The following is a 19,724-nucleotide window of genomic DNA, read 5'->3' as shown; positions in this document are numbered from 1 at the left end:
TTATATTTTAATATTGACACATCCATATTATCTCTTCATTTCACCATATTTCAGAGTAGAGAGAGAATGACACATCCATATTATCTCTTCATTTCACCATACCACAGAGTAGAGAGAAAGTAAACTACCCAGATTTAATGAGAAAGATACAACAAAACATAAATTTCATATATAAAAGAAAGTTCATACAACACTAATAAACAAACAACACTTATCTGAAACAATTTCTCAAAATAAATCCTTTGTAGCCTCTTCTAGGAATTGTAGGAAGAAGAAATCTCATACTTTTCTCCTTCTTCAACACTCTTAGAGAAGAGTTCACCTTAATCTCACCAAAAAATTCTAAATTATAAGAACAATGGACTCTAAATGGTTGTGGAATGAAAAATAGAAGAATGTGTAATGCGTAGAAGGTTGAATTTGGGCGATGAGATGTCAGGAAGAGTCACTTTTCTGATCAATTTTGGCCCCAAATAAAGCTTAAAGTCGGTTCTACAATAGGTGCCTCCAAAAACTCATCAAAAAGCGTTTAAATTCGTCGAATCTTTTAGAAACAGGGGCTGAACCGTCGGCGCCATTGTTCCACAATTTAATTTGATGCTCATTGTCAAACGGTGTCATTGGTGTTGGTTCTAGCGCCGTCGGCGCTGAAAAAATTTCAACTTCTTCATTTTTGCTCCAAATTTCATCCTTTTTGATTTAAGTCCTAAAATTCAACCATCTGCAAGAAAACATAAAAATATCTTCCATTAAAGTGTAATATCACAAAAAAAGAGTTTAAAATATGAGTCTAAAAATACATATATTTTTGGTGTATCAGTACTCCACCTGTAACTGGGCAAAAAAATATTTCTTCAAGTTAGCGTACAATTGGTGCTCCCTTAACGTTTTCAGAACTGTCCTCAGCTGCCTCACATGTTCTGTCTCTGTACGACTGTAGATCAGAACATCAACAAAGAAAATCAGGACTAATTTCTAGAGATAAGGTTGAAAATCCCTATTCCTGAGGGATTGAAATGTATCTGGGGCGTTGGCGAGACCAAACGACATAACTAAGAACTCATAATATCCCTCATGTGCCTTGGATACTTTCTTATGCACATCCGTTGGCTTCATCCGTATCCGGTGGTACCCTGACAAGTTCAATTTTTAAGAAAATGACTACCCCACAAAACTCACCTAATCATCAATCTTAGGAATAGGTAACTTGTCCAACACCGTTTCTTTGTTCAAATCCCGATAGTTCATGCAAAATTTCTCACTATCATCTTTTTTTCTTCACCAATAGGACGGGGTTGGTAAAATGACTCACATAGGTCTGATAATCCCAGCCTTGATCATCTCTCGGATCAGCTTCTCTATCTCATCTTTTTGAATCTGGGGGTACTTGTATGATCTAACACTGATGGGGGAAACACCCTCCTTCAATTTAATTGAGTGCTCGTGCTCCATTGAAGGAGGTAATCCGCTTGGCTGCTGAGAGAAATCTATAGACTGTTGTAAGGGTTGTTGGACCCTTTCCAGAAACTCTGTCAATTCCAAATCTAGAATCTCCTTTATACTCTGCAACTCCACCAAGTAAGCCAGTCCTGCTCCCCGAATCGATTTGACCAAGGTTTTGAGTGAAACCATGATTTTGCATGAGCTAGCTTCTTCGTACAACACCATCTTTCTACCCTCCACTTTGAACTCCATCGTCAAGGCCTTCCAATCCACCTTCATCTCTCCCAATGTTCGCAACCACTTCATCCCCAAGATCGCATTTGTGCTGCCCAAATCTAAAGGAAGTTTTCCACCACCTATGGGCCATGTAATGTCAGAACCAACCTCTCTCAAATTCCCTGACTTTTTTGCACGTTCCCTGTCCCCATCATGACGTCGAAGCCTCTGAAGTCACTACCTTCAACCCTAGCTTCCCCACAACTTGATTTGAGATAAAGTTATGTGTGGCCCCGTTATCCACTAACACCACAATCAGTTGTTCCCCGATCCAACCCCTTATCTTCACGGTGTGATTTGACGTAAATACCACCACTGAATTGAGGGACACCTATGCCATATTCAAATGCAAATGCTTACCCTTCACCGCATCCTCTTATGATCCCTCAGTCTCTGTATACTCCTTCTGAACTAACATAATCTAAAGGCCGCGCTCCTTGCAACGGCGTAGTGGGGCGTATTTCTCATCACAACTTTAACATAATCATTTTGTTATTTTATCCTGCATTTGTGAGGCTCTTGAAACTAACCTTGGGACGGGGTCCTGTATTCTTCTGCTTCAGCGTCTCTTTCTAAAACGACACCGTCTGATCCTCGGTGTTATGGTTGTCAAGGCGCTCTGTAGAATCCTCTGGTGCTGCCACCTTTACTGGTATTTTTCACCTGTTTTTTTTTTCATCATCCGGGCGAGCTTCATCATTTCCCTCAATCCTCGCGGTTTTAAGGGGCGGTTGGCCACTTGTATGTATGGATTCAGGCCTTCCAAGTTCCTTTCCAAGCTTGATGCATAAATCTCCCACAACCTTCCTGACAAGAGTTCGAACTTCTCCCAATTCTTCGTAACCTTCCCCTCTTGAGTCAGAGCATAGAATTGCTCGTGTAGGTCTCCTTCCTGAATGGCTCGAAAATGTTCCAACAAGCAATCTTTAAATTCCTCCCTTGAGTGTATCAGATACCTTGCCTCCATCCACTGGGACCACGCTAAAGCCTTCCCGTTCAAGCATAATCATACTGCCATGAGCTTCTCTTCCTCGGTCAACCTGTTGCTCACAAAGTATCACTCCACCCGGTACACCATCTAGATGCATCCTACCCTTCGAAGATTGACATCTTCAATTTTTTGACCCTTGCATCTCCCCCCCAACTTTCTCTCCCTCCAGAATTTTCCCCCATGTATCTTGGGTGAAACTCCCTCTGTGATCATAGGCATATCCCTCTCGCAATTCCCTCTTTCTTCCATCATGCTATTCCGTGAACCTTCCACCATCCCTTCTCCAGTTTTTGGCTCTTCCTCCTCCATCGAAAGTCTTCATTCTCCTCTCGGAGTTCTAGGGAGACGCTCTTGTTGGTAGATGATTTCTTCTTCGTTGTCTTCTCGCTCCATTTCATTCTCTTTTGACCTGACCAAGGATTCTATGATCAACCATTGGTTAGGGTTTGCAATTGGAGCGGTCAAAACGGCCTTGAATTGCATCTCCATAAGTTTTTTTTGTCATGTCCCGGATTTCTCCTATGCCTTCAAAATCCATTACTCATTTGAATTTCAATAGAAGAAAATCTATCTTTTATGATAGCGAACATTTCTTCCATTCTCGATCGGATTTGTTATACTTCTCCTTCTAGCGCATCAACTTTCTTTGCTGCTATTCGACCAAGTTCTATGCTCTAATACTTATTTGATACTCCTGGACACCAAAATCAACGAACATACCACGACAAAACGACAATAGATAAGTGAAATAAACACAAAAAAGAGCTACTTTTACGAAAATCAAAGGAAATTAAGCAAAATACATGTTTGATCTACTTTAGAGAGGTAAATTGGCTCTCCCACACCATAGAAGTTGCTAGGAACACCACAAGAAGATAAGAAAATAGCAAACACACAAAAACATGCATAAAAGGAAGCAAACCTTAGTTTCTCCCCCTTAATAGAATCCCCTCCCAGCATTTCAAAAACTTTCATTCCTAACTTTCTCTTCAAACTTTCTTAATTTCTCCTCTTTCTATAGGCGATTAAGGCCCTGGTGGACCCTACTCTTCTCTTTCCTCCTTCCACGGCTTCCCCTATTTGCCCTTCTCCTTCCTGTCATCAAAACTAGCCCGCCTGTGAGCCGGTTCCGCTGTTTCCAGCCGGTCCAGGGAGAACCGTCTCACATATAGCCATAACAATTTCTTCTGAGGCTTCCCTGTTCGCCCTGCTCTTTTCTATCACCAAGATCAACCCATCCGTGGGCCGGTTCTGCTGTTTTCAGCCGGTCCAGGGAGGACCGGCTCACATACAGGCGTAACAGATTACATGAGCCAACCTTATCACATTAAATGCTATACCAATAGTAGCACTTACAAGAGCCAACTAAGATCGGACCTTCATTACAATGCTTCCAATTTATGTTGGAATAACGAGACATCCTATATTGTGACCACTATGTGCCTAGTTTCTATTAAACCAAGTAATTATGAAGATCATGTCCGTGTGATTCCCTTCCTATGATTAGAATTCGTATCTTTCGAGGAAAATATTAAATTGGAAAAATGAATGTTACCTAGGATTTTGAGCATGCTTTTGTCTTCACACCTAATGGTAGAACCCTCAATTTATATCCAAATAAAGGGCTGTTTGATTTTCTTAGAACGGAGTCTAAAGTAAATGAAATGTATGTATTTTGAAAGGTTGAGTGTTCGATTTGAGGAAAACAGGGTTTAGAGTAAAATTTCAATAAATTTCAAACCAGTCTTCAGTGCATTCTAAGTGTATTCCATACTCATTTAGATTTGGTTGAGTTTTGATTACACTGTAGACTCTGGCTATTGTCCCTATCCCCTCCTACCACCAGCCGGATATCTGCTCCTGCCGTTACCCACTACCAATCAACAATCGAGTTTTATTTTGATTTCATTTTATTTCAAAAGTATATAGTGAAAAGTAAACTCCTGCCTTTGTTTTATTTCTAATTAAACAACTTCAAAATATTTAAAATATGTTACATGTATGTGAGCAGTCTCAATTCATATTAATGATGTTCCTACGTTGTCATATTATTGCTTGAAACACTTTTTTTGAAGAATGTTGTCGATTACTCCTCTTTAGCAATTGTAGCCAATACGCTAATTTTTCTACATCCGACGACAATCCTGTTTATTTCATATCATATGAAACCTCGAATACATAACATCCATGTTAGGATGGTATTATATTTCGTTCTTCTATATTATTTATCAGAAAAATGGGCCTGGAGCACCTGGAGGACAGTCATGGACGGTACAATGGCTGAAGTTTGATAATAGTTACTTCAAAGTAAGAAACGTCTAAAGCCATTTTATCACTCCTAAATTTTGCTTAAAATATTATCCATTTTATTTTATTTTTCCTTTCAGGATATAAAAGAGCGGAAGGATGAGGATCTTCTTGTTTTGCCTACTGATGCCGTATTATTTGACGATCCTTCCTTCAAGGTAAGCAATTTTATATTTATTCTGATCCCTAAACTCCAATATGCAATTATATTCTCCAGTGTCTGATACAATACATGGTGACAGATCTATTCTGAGAAATACGCCAAGGATCAGGATTCTTTCTTTAAGGACTATGCTGAAGCACATTCCAAGCTCAGTAATCTCGGTGCAAAATTTGATCCATCGGAGGTAATGATGCGTCTCACCTTGTAAATCGCAATGCTAAGAAAACTGTTGCTGAAACCTATTTTCGTTTACTCAAATGATATTTTTGGATCCTTCCAAGGTGTTACTTGTTTGTTTGAGCCATTCTCCAATATCATTTCTTGGCACCACTAGGGCTTGATGTGAGGGCACATCCCAATTGTTTTCTCTGTAGATTCTACACATACGTTGCATGATTGTGGATGGGTGCAAGGGTGTAAAAGAGCCGAGCTTGAGCGAGCTGTGTTTCTTTGTGTTAGGCCCATTTGAAATTTGTTAGGCTTGAAATAGGCCCGTGAATAACATTCTCGTGTTCAGCTCGATTTGACTTTGTTTGTTCGCTTCAACTTGAACGGCTTGAAATTATCTCAAATGATTTAGTGCTGACATTTTGTTTAAATGCGGTATAAAAAAATCAATATGATAATATTTTTATTTAAATTATGAATTAATTCGGGCCAAAATGAGTTTAACTCGATCAAACAGTTTATTTGTGTTCGGCTCGTTTAGAAATTGTGCTAAAAAAACTATTCATGTTTAGCTCTTTTATTTAACGAAGGAATCAAGCACCAGCAATTTAACAAGCAAAGTACAAGTTGTTCACAAAGAGATTTTTTGACAGTGCTAGATGGGTGACATGCTGAGTTTAGATACTACCTTATTGTGAGGTTACCTAATTAGACTTCTTTTTGGTTCTCATAGTTTCGGATCAAAATATGATTATTTTTGTTTGATTTGTTCTTAATATAATTGAGCTACAGCAATTATAGTTTTTAAAAAAAAACCTGTTCTTGTTTTGATTTTGACAGGGAATCTCTATAGATGATGACACAAAGGGATCAACTCCTGAGCCATTTCAAGCTGCAAAATATTCATCTGGAAAGGTATACATGCACACCATTTAATAATTTTATCAATCATTTATTTTTTAAATGACACCCCCAGATTGCATATATAATGGCAGAATAGTTTGTATTAAAAGGAAATTTATGCTCCCTACTTTCATGAATTGCAGGCTTAACAAAAAAACAACGAATCGTCTTTCCTTCTGCCGCGTCTTTTAATAACACAACATTGAAGCTTTTCAACAGTTTGATCACTTAGAATAAATCTGGAAACCTTTTCGATATAGGAAAAAGAAAGTAAATAAAACGTATTATATGCTGTGGATTGCAGAGAGAACTGTCGGATGCTATGAAAGAGAAGATGAGGAGGGAGTATGAAGCAGTTGGGGGCAGCCCAGATAAGCCCCTTAAATCTAATTACTTCCTCAATATCATGATAGTTGTTGCTCTGCTTGCATTTTTGACATCTCTGATTGGAAACTGAATTTTGCTTTGACACTTGTTTCCTGTTTTTTGGGCGATAAAGTTTGAAAAATAATTTGATTTTGTCGACCATGTGTTTTTCTGATTTCTTATGTTATAGTGGGATTTAAATACATGCCACCTAATTCTTCTCAATTATCTCATCTATCACCTTCGTTATCTTCTGCCTTCTTTCCGTTTCGGCAAGCTTACAATTCAACGGCGGAATGACGACATACATTGACCCTGGAAACTTCCTTCACTCTGCCTCAAGTCCCATTTTTCCTCCCGTTTTCTTCCCTCTCATCTCACCCGTCTTTGTTTGCTTCAGCCCATTTAATCCTGTCAATCCATGGATTTGGATCTAAAGCAAAATGGAGGAGAAACGGGAAATATGGGACTTTCAGGGGTCATTGTATGCAATAATTGGAAGGAATTGGGTGGTATGCGAGTAATATTAAAGTTTAGGATGTTTGATATGAAATTTAACAAGAATTGGGTGGTACTTATGGAAATCCTCCCATCTTATATAATTTGTTGCAGTTTATTTGTTTGCCTCATTGCTGGTGATTGTGTGAGATGCTTGTTGCATCAGGTCTGTTTAGGGGAGGCAGTTTTTCTACCATGTTTGTCATATCACCACCATAACATTCATTCTGTTTTTTTATTAAATTTTTGTGATAAAAACAGATTGTTATGTAAATTTATATTTATTTACATATATCTCACTTTTAACGCTTTAAAATTTATAAACATACCACTCAGGTCTTTCTTGTCAAATATAGCAATATGAATACTTGTTTAAAAAGTGAAATCCTCTCTTCTTTCCATACGTTTAATGCGCCAAATTGTTATGTAAATATGAAAGTTTAGGATCTGAAAACACTTAAAGAATTGTGTGCTATTAATGTAAATTACCCAAAAACCTTTTTTTTTTTAATAAAATAGATCAAAAATCGTTGTTCAGACATCTAAAAAGTATAATTTTTTAAAATTGTTTTCTTTTTTGGTTAATAATAATCATACAATTATCTTTTCAAACAGCTGAATGTGCCTGAAGTTGCGTGCTGTGGTTTCTTGATAGCCAAAATTGATTAAATGAGAAGCAAAACAGTTTCATTCTTGTAACATTAATTGAGTAGATAATCGGATCTGAAGTTGCGTGCTGTGGTTTCTTGATAGCCAAAAATGATTAAATGAGAAGCAAGACAGTTTCATTGTTGTAACATTAGTTGAGTAGATAATCGGATCTACTCTTCAAATTATTGTTGAGTTGTAACATAAATTTAATTTGTTAATTGCAAAAGTGCCATATATAGTTTGCGTCTTGAAAATATTTCGTACGACGAAATGTCTATGCATGACAATGATTTAGATGAGCGCAAAAAGAAAAACAAAATCATGCACGACGTGTATCTGCACCTTCAACTGTGCATATGTTGATTGAAGGTTGTACGTAAATGTTTTCTCAGAACAGACATGTAACATTTTAATATTTTACGCAAATAATGTGATTGAAATTTATTCAAATTCATTGCGTTTAATTTTAAACTCAATGGAATTGAATTTAATAATAAATTTTAAATAAAATATAATTTTATATTAGATTTTTTTTTTTAAATATATTTTTTAGAAGGAACTAATACAGCCCTATAACTAGTAAGCCTTTATTATATATGAATAATGTAGGTGCAGAATTTGGTGTACCGAAGGAGAAAATAATATTTGCATACTTATAAAGTCATATTTATAAGGTGCATTGGTTAATACATTATGAGTATATTTAATTCGCACATGCGGGTCATCATGCTTAATTCACAAAGGTAATAAACATTATGAGTATATTTAATTCGCACATGCGGGTCATCGATATACAATAATATTTCTAAATAATGCTTAATTCACAAAGGTAATAAACAAGTAATTATATAATTTTTTTATTTAAAACAATATATTTTTACATTAAGAAAAGATTCGGAGACACGTGTGGTGCTCTGTGTGGGCCCACCTGTCTTCTCTTCTTATCGCCGTCTCAAAGCTCCCCCATTCTCATCCCTCCAACCTAGGTCGGAAATTTCCCTCGTCCGATTCCCCTCTCCTCCTTCTCCTTCTCTCCCGCTCTCTACAGAATTTTTTTGTTAATCTTCCGATATGTGCCCCCACAGCAAGAAGCATCTCAGGTGAGCCCACGACTCGAAATTTCCGTTGTGGATTCATTCTTTCGTTATTTTTACTCGAACTTCTGTACCTTGTTCATCGAAAACATCACATACTTCCCATGTTTTTTCTTATTTTATACCGATTCTGCTTGGAAATTATCTCAATTCTTCTCCCTTCGAATTGCTCACCATTGTTTTATTCAAAATTCAGTTGGTGTTTGCAAAAAGATTGCATATTTTAGGCCCGGTGGTCTTCTTTGAACCCGAGGAGCGAGGGCAAAGAGCAATGTCCCAACCTCCGGAGCCGCCCACCTCTGCTTCCGACGAGGGAAGTTCTGAGAAGAGCTGGGTTCCTAAGCTACACATGGTTTTTGAGAGCGATGAGAAGGCATACCAGTTCTACTGCTTCTACGCTAGAGAGATTGGTTTTGGTGTCAGGAAGCATTTGGTGAAGCGTCGCTCTAATGGGACGGTTTATGCGAGAACCTTTTGTTGTTACAAGGAAGGATTTTGCAGGAGCTTGAAGGAAGGGAAGAAGCCTCGGCCTGATGCAAGAACTGGCTGCGGTGCACATATTGGTGTCAGGCTTATGGACGATGGTAAATTCCATGTTACTGAGTTTGAAGCTGAGCATAACCATGTGCTGGTAGAAAAGACCCCAGAAGTTCAATTGGAATCAACTAATGACTTGGCGATGAATCCAAATATCCCAAAGCGAAATTTCGGTGGGAAGCTTATGGTAATGCCTGTTCTTAAGAGTTATATTCCTTCGAATTTTCCAAACAATTCGACACTTTTAGAAAATGTCGATAATGAGGATTGGGTGCCAAAAGTCGATATGGAGTTTGAGGATGATGATGAGGCATATGAGTTTTATATAAATTACGCTGCTAGAATAGGATTCAGCGTCAGAAAGCATCTGGTGAAACGAAGGAGTTCAGGCCTGGTGTATTCGAGAACATATGTTTGTCATAAAGAGGGTCGAACCAGAATTAGTAATGAGATTAAGAGAGAACAACAGCATGTAAGGGGTCCCAAACCTTATGAAAGAACAGGCTGTGCTGCTTCCATGACCATCAAGATAATGAAGAATGGCAGATATCGTGTTACCGAGTTCGAGTTAAAGCATAACCATCCCCTTGTAATTCCCTCAAAAGCGCACCTCTTTAGGTGGCGTTGGCGGAGGGGCTTAGTTGGGGCACAAGCCGATTCAATTGCTTTGGCAAATGGCCAACGTAATGCATTAGAATCATCTGATATCAAGAATGGGGCGCATGAAAGCAATCAAAATCCAACCTTTACATCTTGTGGATACAATATTTACTCACCCTCGAAGCATTTGAATGAGTTGCTTCCAGGTGATCTTGGAGCTGTAATGCAATATGTGCAGGAAAAACAAGCAGAAGATCCATCCTTCTATTACGCTCTGAAGTTGGATCAGAATGAGAAGTTTTCAAGCATCTTTTGGTCTGATGGGAAGTCCATGTTTGATTTTGAGTGCTTTGGTGATGTAGTGTGTCTGGACACAACCTACCGATCGCGAGAGTATGGCAGGCCATTAGCACCTTTCGTTGGAGTGAACAATCATAAGCAGATAATTGTTTTTGGCATAGCATTGTTGTATAATGAGTCGAAAGAAACGTTCGAATGGTTATTCAAAACATTCAAAACTGCAATGTCCGAAAAGCAGCCAAATGTCGTCCTCACAGATCGATGCGAAGCCATGAGCAATGCCATAGCTGTCGCCTGGCCGGGCACAAATCACCGAATTTGTGTGTGGCATATGTATAACAACGCCTTGAAGCATTTAAACTTTGTTTTTCAAGGTTCGACGACATTTGCGAAGGATTTCAGCCGATGTATGTATGACGTAGAGGACGAAGATGATTTCGTGTCGGAATGGACGAGCTTGGTAGAAAAATACGATCTTGGTGGTAATTTGTGGCTGACTAAGTTATACGAAGAGAGGGAGAAGTGGTCTGTGGCCTATGGGCGCCATATGTTTTATGCTGACATAAAAAGTTCTCTTTTAAGAGAAAGCATTAGCGCCAAACTCAAAGACCACTTGCATTTGGACTGTAAACTTCTGGACTTCTTCGAGCGTTACGAGAATGAATTGAACGAGAGACGCAATGTCGAACTGCAAGCTGATTTTCGTGCTTTTCATAGTTACGGAAAAATGCTGGCTTCGAAAATGTTACGGCAGGCTTCTAATGCTTATACTCCTGCGGTGTTTAAAGTGTTCCAAATGGAGTTTGAGTTGTCAATGGATTTGTTGGTGTTCAATTGTGATCATGTTCATGCTACATATATATACAAGGTTAAAGCTGAAAATTGCTCAAAAGAGTATATTGTGAGATTCAACACAGCAGATAATTCCATTATCTGTAGCTGTCGGAAATTTGATTTTATGGGCATTCAATGCAAGCATGTTCTGAAAGTATTAGATATTATAAATATTAAGGAGCTTCCTCCACAGTATATATTGAAGAGGTGGACTAAGGATGCTAAGACCTTGAATTTTAAAAGTTTGCCTGAAATTGAGGCTGGTAATGAAAATAAATCTGAATTAGGAAAGCGCTGTAGCAGTTTGCGTTATTTTTGTAATAGGGTTGCTACAAGAGCTGCGGAAACTGAGGAATCATATGAGTTCTTTAGAACTCTTTCAAATGAGCTCATGGAGGAAGTTTGCAAGATTTTAAAAAGAACGCCGCCTCAAAGGCCTCGAGATGCTTAGGTCAGTTTTAGGCATTTTTCAAGAAAATTTAATGCTTTATATATATATATATATATATATGTAGTGAAAATTCTTGTATTGTTTATGTGCGTATCAGTTTAAAGGTTGCATTTTTAATGGAAATAATTGTTGGCATTAATTAACTTATGAAGAAATTTGGCTATTGAAATGAAGCTCTTTTGGAGCTGATATATTCAAGTATTATTTGGTCGGTTGCTTGGTTATAGTGATAAACATTTTCTTTTGGGGAATTTACATACACAGTACAAAATTCTTATTTATTAACGTATCTCACACCTAAACTTTCATATTTACACACGTAGTGCTCTAATCTTTAATATCACATATTATCACTTTTTAAAAGTGAAATACACCTATGTATGTAAATATTAATGTGTAGGTGTGAGATATGTAAATACGTAAGAATTCTGTGCTACATATCTAAATTTCCCTTTTCTATATTGACTGATGCCAAATAGCATCCTTCTCTAACAAAAAATATGGTGTCATTTACACAGGTTGTAGTTGGCAAAGTTAATTAAACTTATAGCTTAAAATTGCAACAATTATTTTATTTTCCTTTTTTTTTTCATTAAAAAGCACTGAACTAAATTTTCTTTATATGGATTTTAATGTGGAAGTAAATTGTCTTTTCTTTGGCTTGCTTGTACAGATAATGATTTTATTTTATAGGATGCATATGGATATTAATTTTATGGCAGCTCAGCGGCAAGGTCTTCGTATGCTTTGTGGTCGATGAGAATGCAAAAAACAAACCATTAACATGAGATAGGCAATCTTGCACTGAATAAAAAAATGTATCATAAGTTAGCATCCCAATTGAAAAATGTTTTAGTAATAATATGTCATACATAAACATTACAATTTTAAATCATCTTAAGTCATAAATAGTAGGCTGTTTGCTTTCGTTCTATTTTACATTTTTTCTAAGCATCTTTTCTCTGAATACCCAAAGCTTGCTGGCTAAAACTTCGTCCCTTGCTTCGGTTGAAGGATTTGTTGCGTTGCAATCGATTTTGTATTTGCCGGTCACATCTTTTACATCTTGATATAGAGTGAGATAACAAGTCGTTGCAGGGCTCTGCAGATTTGAATGCTTTTCAAATCAAACTACTATTATATTCATGAAAGAAATTAGTTTTTCTCAATCTTCACCCTTTTTTACGATTTCTTCCACAAATAGAAACAAAATTGACATTTTTTCCTAATGTGATGGTCTTGCAAAATGGCTTCAAACAAATTCCCATCTGCAGAAACATAGAAAGTTTTTCTTAATGCTCATTCTCCAAAATAAACAAATAATAAAAAAAGTAAACAAAAGCCAGGAAAGTTTGAGTGAACGAATGTTAAGTACCACTAAAGCCTAGGAAGCGTGCTATATTTGTCTGAATTAATCCTGGGTGTGAGTTGGCTGTGACATTGGAACCCTTTTCCTGGTTATCATTAGATGAATATTAGTATGCATGTTTTGTTTTCTCTATCAGCATAAACGCAACATTTGGAAATATTATTATTCAGGAAGAATTAAAAATATACCACTCAATTCTAGTCTATTCACATATCTAACACCCAAACTTCAATTGTTTTTCATACATACCACCTCAGCTATGCATGAAAAGATGTATTTCACTTTTTTTAAAGTTAAAATGACAGTATTTTCGATGTGATATGTAAGATTTTAGTAGTCTAAATGTAAAATGTAAAGTTTATGCATTAGATACATAAATAGATAAGAATTGGGTGGCATGTATGTAAAGGGCCCTATTAGTCCTTGAGGGATTATCATGCTGACCTGCAGTTGCCTAGATAGCTCAATTGCATGAAGTATATTTACCAATTTGGGTCGACCATTTGCGAAAAACGTTCGTAGCTACCAGAAGACGAAATAGTGTCAGCTTCTCTTTTTTTTTATTTGAGAAATGAACAGCAAATCAGCTGCAAATGTCTTGATCTGTCGTTCAGCTTGTCCAAATTGAATGGTAGTTCATACCCTCTTCTATGAGCAGACAAAGATACGTTAATAATCCTTCATGAACTCCAGTTTCTTTTACTGTTGATTTTGTCTTTCGAGAAGAAGCTTTGTTAGTAAGAAATAACCTGCAATTTCAAACAAAGTTTGAAAATAAGGCGTGTTTGAGGCATGTAAATGCAAAAACTAAGGCAAAACTTCCAAGGTTTGTTGATACAAAATGGTTTGTGGCAAAATGCATCTCTATTCCATCCCTTGATAGTTGAAATGGGGAAGCCATTATTCCTGCATTGTTTCTGTTAATGGACAGTAAGGAAATTTACATACATAGCACGCAGCTCTTATGCTTTTACACATTTCACATGTATGCTTTCATATTTACATACATAGTAGTTTAGTGTTTAAGACCTATGCATGGAAAGCTGTATTTCACTTTTAAAAAATGATAATAATGTTTTTTTCTTATGTGATATTAAAAATTTGAGGTGTGAGATATGTAAATACATAAGAACTGTTTGCTATGTATGTAAATGCCCCTAGATAATAACTTTAATGTTAGTGTTGTTATCAGAATGCAGGCTCTTGCAGCTTTGAAATATGGTCAGGACTTGCTTTTGTAATGTGAATGAACATCATCCCTTTTATATAGAATAAAAAACCAAAATAGTCTCCTTGACTATTTATATGTGTATCATTTTAGTCCCAACTTTATAAAAGTGTTCATAGTTCCTAGATTCTTTTAATGGGGGCTAACATGGTCCTCATCGGGGACTATTTCAACCCATACGCAAAGGATTTGGGGACTAAATTTGATTTTTTTTTAATAAACTCTGCGACTAAAATGACTCCTTGCAAAGAGTCATTGGACTATCTTGACATTTTCTCATTTTCTATGTAATAAGTGCTGAATTTTGCTTACAGTAGGATGTTTAAGCATTTATTTGTTGAATTGAATGTGCGTGCGAAGGTCTCAACTGAATCGAGGGAGCTGAGATCCATCTCCATGACATTGAGCTTTTGTGCTTGGATTTTGTTCGAAGAGGCTTGTCGTACCGCCCTCCAATGTTCTTGATGGGATCATGCCTTCAACTCCTCTCAGTGATAGAACTCTTGCTGTCTCTTTTCCGACGCCGTTTGTTGCACCTGGACTTATGAGGTAAAGAAGTACCATCTTAAGAAGCCTGTTTTTTGGGCTACTATTAAGTTTATGGAAGTATTTTTTTTAAGGGTCGTTTACATACATGCCACCCAATTCCTATGTATTTACATATCTACAATCTAAACTTGAATTCAAACATTTATGCTAACCAATTCTTCTGAATCACATAAAATATCACTATTCTAACAATTTGAAAGTGAAAATACACCTTTTTATGCATAATTAACGTGGCATATATATGTAAAAGTTAAAATTTAGGCGTTGTTGTAAATGCAAAGGAATTAAGTGGTATGTATGTGAATCTTCCTTTTTTTAATAGTTGATTTAGTAAAAATACATGCGTAAAAATCAATTTGGACAATGATCTAATGCTCATGGTATATTTGGTAGATACCATGAATTATAACTTATAAACTGTGTTTATATGATATGCATATAATCTATTACTAATGTCATGTCTCCCAAACATAGCTATCTACATACCTAAATTTGTGTAAATACATGTTTAATAAATCTTTGTGTTTATGGATAAACCCTTGTTATGAGGAGTGCAAAAGTTTTAGAAAGATTTACATACCTAACACTCAATTCCTCTGTTTAATAAATCTTTGTGTTTATGGATAAACCCTTTGTATGAGGAGTGCAAAAGTTTTAGAAAGATTTACACACCTAACACTCAATTCCTCTGTATTTACATATCAAACATCTAAACTTCAATTTTTTCATACTCGCCGCCTTACCCACGGAAAAGGTGCATTTCACTTATTTGAAAGTTAAATGGTGGTATCTTTGATGTGATATGAATGATTTGAACGGTATAATTGTAAAAAAGTAAAGTTTAGGTGTTAGATATATAAATGCATAGGAATCTGCTGGTGTGTATGTTAATACCCTAAACTTTTAATATTGAATGAAATAAATTAAGTTTCTGATCTCCCTGTGGCACGTCAACTATATATTACTTTCATAATTAATGATTATATTTAGTTATGACAACAGAAGAGGCATCAGAGCAATAGTTCAGAATAAAGAATTAGAGAACTAAGTTAGGAAGATTGTCTTTAGTCTATCACAAAACCATTTCTTTGTTGGAACATTTACATGCATACCGCCCAATTCTTATGTATTTACATATCTATCGCCTTTATTTTGCTTTTTTACATTTATGCCACCTAAACCTTCATATCTTGCCAAAAATACTACTACTTCACTTCAAAATAAAGTGAAATACACCTTTTTTATGCATAGGAGATATATGTAACAATGGAAGTATAGGCATTTGGTTTGTAAATAATAGGGATTGAGTGGACTTTTGTGTAAATCTTCCCTCGTTCCTATTAAAGTAAAATACAACTTTTTCTATGCTGTAACGGCTATGTATGTGAAATCACAGCAGAGGACATGGAAGCAAATCTAAATGTGATGGTGGAGCAAATAATTACATGCGAAAACAGATTGCACAGTACCAACGAATACCACCAAATCTGCACTTATTTGCACTTATCTGGTTCGCACGTAATGTTCTTTTGTGATGGAGATGAAGAAAAACCTGCAACTGTTGATGTCAAATCATGGCCCTTGATTCCTTCAGTAACCTCTTCGACTGCCGAAGACCTGCCGAAGCCCAAGGCAGCTCTGCCTCTCCTCCACGGCCAGCTCCATTGACCCATTTGCTCTTCAGATTTTTCTGAACTGCAAAATGATTGAAGATGAAAATGAATTTTTTCTGGAATGAGAAGTGCATTGTGTCATGGGAAATTTACGTATGTACCACACGATTCTTATGTAGCATATCTAACACCCAAAGTTTGACATTTACATTTATAATTCCTTTGTATCATAAATGTATGCATGAAAAAATTGTATTTTATTTTTAAAAAGTGATAATAGTGATGTTTTCGATGTGATATTAAGGTTTTTCTGGCGTGTTGCGCGTGTAAATATGACAATTTTGCTTTAAGATATGTACGGACATAAGAATTGTGTGCTATGCATGTTAAGTGCTCCTTTTTAAAGGGAAATTCACATACCTACCACATAATTCATGTATTTATGTATCTGACACAAACTTTCGTATTTACACTGCATGCTAGAAATCTGTTCTTGTAATATTATCATTTTGAAACATAATTTTCATTGAAATTCCTTCTCTTGATGTTGAGATGCAGGCAACCATCCAGGCAATTTGGTGGTCGATGAGATGGATGTCCTCAGATTAAAGCAGCTATTTGACTTAAGGTGACCTGCACGTAGGATTTATTGGTAACGTTAAACACCTACGTGGCATTATCTGATTGGTCGCATGGGGGTGAATCATATTTAGCCAAGCCTATTAATCTCTCACAATCACTTGTGGGAGTCTTGTCCTTTTGATGATAAATAAATAGGGGTATTATACCACACAGTTCTAATTTATTTATATATCTAGTACCAAAACTTTGATATTTACAATACCTGCATACTATTCAAATCTCTAAATCACATCAAAGATGCAACATAACTACCTTCGTACATAAATATCAAACTTATGCATGCAAATTTCTCTAATAAATATTTCTCTTTTAATGATTTCTAAAGTTTCTCTTCAAGTAATTTATTATGTAGCCAAAAAATTTAATATGATGATTGTATCCATTAATTTGGAGATCAAGGAGTATTCAATAAGATTAGGTATATGGTTTATTAAAAGTTTTCTAATGTCTTAGGGCAGTTATAGATGCCCATATATATATATATAATTCATCTTCACTATCCTACTTATGAATTATAATTATATGGAAGATATTTCGATTGTATATAATGATTAGGCACATTAAGAGTTTGAATCCCCTCTGACACAGTTCGTCTTAAGGAGGTGGTACTCGAATTGTTAGGCACATTAGGGGTGATTTGAGGCTCGTATAATTAATTGGTTTTGACCGTTCCTTCTATTAAAAAAATTTTAAAAAAAAACTAAATTATTTTGAATAATGGCTATTATTGTTCAATAGTTTAAATCTTTTACTCTTGTTATATTTTATTATTATTATTTTGTTTAAGTAATTTGTTGGTTGAATGTTCATATCATGACACATGAACGTAATGCCACATGCGAATATATAAAAAAAGTATATCAATAAACATTAAGAATATGTTAATTCTCTTATTTTATTCATCTTGTCATGTCCATCATTATTGTGTATGGACACTTGTACCATTGTTGTTTAATAAATAGTTTGTTTAGTTAGTACTTAGTTGTTTATATTAAGCTTATATGACTCGCATGTGTGTGTAATTATATTGTATTTATATATTTTTTATTTTAAATTATTTTTTTGTGCATCATTTAAATCCTTAACATCATATAAAAATATCTTTAGTATTAACTTTTCAAAGTGAATTATATAATTTCACGAAAACATTTATTTAAGTAAATATATATTAAAAAAAAGTCTCGATAAAAAAACAATAATAAAAAAGGATTTTTGACGCATGCGTCCTTGGGGGAAACGGTATCCCGAACGAATCCCCGTTTCCCATATTGGAGCACCGCGGTCGTGCTGCCGGGGCGCAGCCATTAATTAGCAATCCCAACGCACCCATCTCGTCTTATCTCTTTACCGCCAACTAATTCTATATTTATCCCCTTTATTTATTTATTTATTAACTCAACCCCCATCTTTTACTAATAAAATATTAAATCTCACATAATACAAAATCTATTTCTTATATATTTCCCACCTTCAATTAAAATTCATTTCCATTTCATAATAATATCATCAAATTTATTAAAAATATTTATAAGCTTTTAACTCATTTTTCAAAATTTTAATATAAATAATTAAATTGACAAAAATAGGCCCAACTATTTATATAAGATTATTTTAATAATTTCTATTATTTTTAAATTGAGCTCTAAAGAAATATTCCAGCTCCAATCTAAAATATCAACACATATATGCTACCAAAAAAATAAAAATAAAAATAAAATCATGACATATAAAAACTCCTATATATTCATAATAGAAAAATGAAACTCCGTTCATCTTCCAACATCAACAACTCCGGCCGGAGGAGTCTACTCACTAATCTTCTCTTGAAAATGCGATAAGAAAAAAAGTGAATTTTAGAACCTAGATTGCAAATGCCACCGGAATCCGATCAAACTCGGATGATAGGAGTAGCGGCGGGGGGCGGGGGCGGGGGGGGGGGGGGGGGGGCCGCGGAGCCCCGCGGCGGAGGTAGTGATGGCGGAAGACGAGAGATTGTTCTTGTGATTGTGCATCCAGACCTTCAGAGCATGCCGTTTGACCCCAATCTCCACACAGAACTCCTCCAGCTTCTCCCCGTCGTGTTTCTGGATCCGCCATCCGAGCTTCTCCGCGAAGATCCACATCTTCTCCTTCTGCTCCGCGCTGAACTTTGTTCGATATCTCTTCCTCATCGGCCCCTCTTCCCTTCTCGGCGGCGTCTCCGAAGCTCCTCGCCCCAAATCCGGCGAGACCGGCGGCGGGATCTGGTGAAAAGGAAGGGGAGGGGGAGGGAAGAAGGCGACCGGCGAGGGTGCCGGTACCATTGCGTGTTTCAGAATCGGTTTCAGAATCGGGGGGCGGGTTGGGGAGCCTTCGCGGCGGTGGAAGTTGCGGTGGCAACCGCAGGCGGCGCACTTGAGGGATTCATCTTCTCCGGCCATGAACTCGCCGCAGCCGTCGTACGCTTGGCCGCCCATTGCGGCGGCGTGGTTGCGCAAGCACTCCCGATATTTGCAGTCGCCGGAGGTTTTCTCGGCGGCCGGCAAGTCGACATAGGGAACTAAGCTTAGATCCATGAAGTTCTTCTGTGTAATGGAGTTCTCTCCTTGGCCTTAGCCTGCAGAGTGTTGAACAAAAACAGAGCCGCTGCTGCTTCTTCTCCCTATGAAGAAGACAAGAAATTATGCTTTTATAAAAGAGGAATTTTAGTTGTAATGTTTTGCAAATAAAATAATTTAGCTTCATCATATATATATATATAT

The 19,724-nt window shown here is 36.5% G+C and overlaps 3 protein-coding genes and 1 long non-coding RNA gene across 8 annotated transcripts in view; 2 read left to right on the top strand and 2 right to left on the bottom strand.

Moving 5' to 3' along the window:
* Positions 1–7,091, top strand: part of LOC110019994 (probable L-ascorbate peroxidase 6, chloroplastic) — a 26,105-nt gene extending 19,014 nt beyond the window's left edge. Inside the window, exons 9-13 of the mRNA XM_020717928.1 lie at positions 4,943–5,017; positions 5,098–5,175; positions 5,260–5,364; positions 6,189–6,263; positions 6,556–7,091. Of these exons, the coding sequence (XP_020573587.1) occupies positions 4,943–5,017; positions 5,098–5,175; positions 5,260–5,364; positions 6,189–6,263; positions 6,556–6,708 (486 nt within the window). The 3' untranslated portion in view covers positions 6,709–7,091. The remainder of the gene's footprint in view (positions 1–4,942; positions 5,018–5,097; positions 5,176–5,259; positions 5,365–6,188; positions 6,264–6,555) is intronic.
* A 1,294-nt stretch (positions 7,092–8,385) lies between these two features.
* LOC110019999 (protein FAR1-RELATED SEQUENCE 5-like) lies at positions 8,386–17,151 on the top strand. Of its 5 annotated transcripts, XM_020717939.1 has the most exons (6): positions 8,386–8,509; positions 8,596–8,866; positions 9,057–11,582; positions 14,540–14,728; positions 16,125–16,494; positions 16,900–17,151. In XM_020717939.1, the coding sequence occupies exon 3, from the start codon at positions 9,132–9,134 to the stop codon at positions 11,580–11,582; it is 2,451 nt and encodes an 816-aa protein (XP_020573598.1). In that variant the 5' UTR covers positions 8,386–8,509; positions 8,596–8,866; positions 9,057–9,131; the 3' UTR covers positions 14,540–14,728; positions 16,125–16,494; positions 16,900–17,151. The 5 variants fall into 5 exon arrangements, with proteins under 5 accessions (XP_020573598.1, XP_020573599.1, XP_020573596.1 ...); XM_020717940.1 differs by lacking the exon at positions 16,125–16,494; XM_020717937.1 differs by lacking the exon at positions 16,900–17,151 and having other exon boundaries at positions 16,128–16,530.
* Positions 12,400–13,944, bottom strand: LOC110020001. The gene is made up of 3 exons (XR_002293497.1): positions 13,396–13,944; positions 12,958–13,036; positions 12,400–12,850 (listed from the first exon to the last, which is right to left on the bottom strand). It is a non-coding gene; the product is annotated as an uncharacterized LOC110020001 (long non-coding RNA).
* A 1,552-nt stretch (positions 17,152–18,703) lies between the features above and the next one.
* On the bottom strand, positions 18,704–19,663 carry LOC110020035 (zinc-finger homeodomain protein 8-like). The gene has a single exon (XM_020717992.1). The coding sequence runs from the start codon at positions 19,536–19,538 to the stop codon at positions 18,837–18,839; it is 702 nt and encodes a 233-aa protein (XP_020573651.1). The 5' UTR covers positions 19,539–19,663; the 3' UTR covers positions 18,704–18,836.
* Positions 19,664–19,724: the final 61 nt, after the last annotated feature.

The sequence above is a fragment of the Phalaenopsis equestris genome, unplaced genomic scaffold, assembly GCF_001263595.1.
Source record: "Phalaenopsis equestris unplaced genomic scaffold, ASM126359v1 Scaffold000090, whole genome shotgun sequence".
Taxonomy (NCBI): domain Eukaryota; kingdom Viridiplantae; phylum Streptophyta; class Magnoliopsida; order Asparagales; family Orchidaceae; genus Phalaenopsis; species Phalaenopsis equestris.
This window is presented reverse-complemented; position numbering and strand designations above follow the sequence as displayed.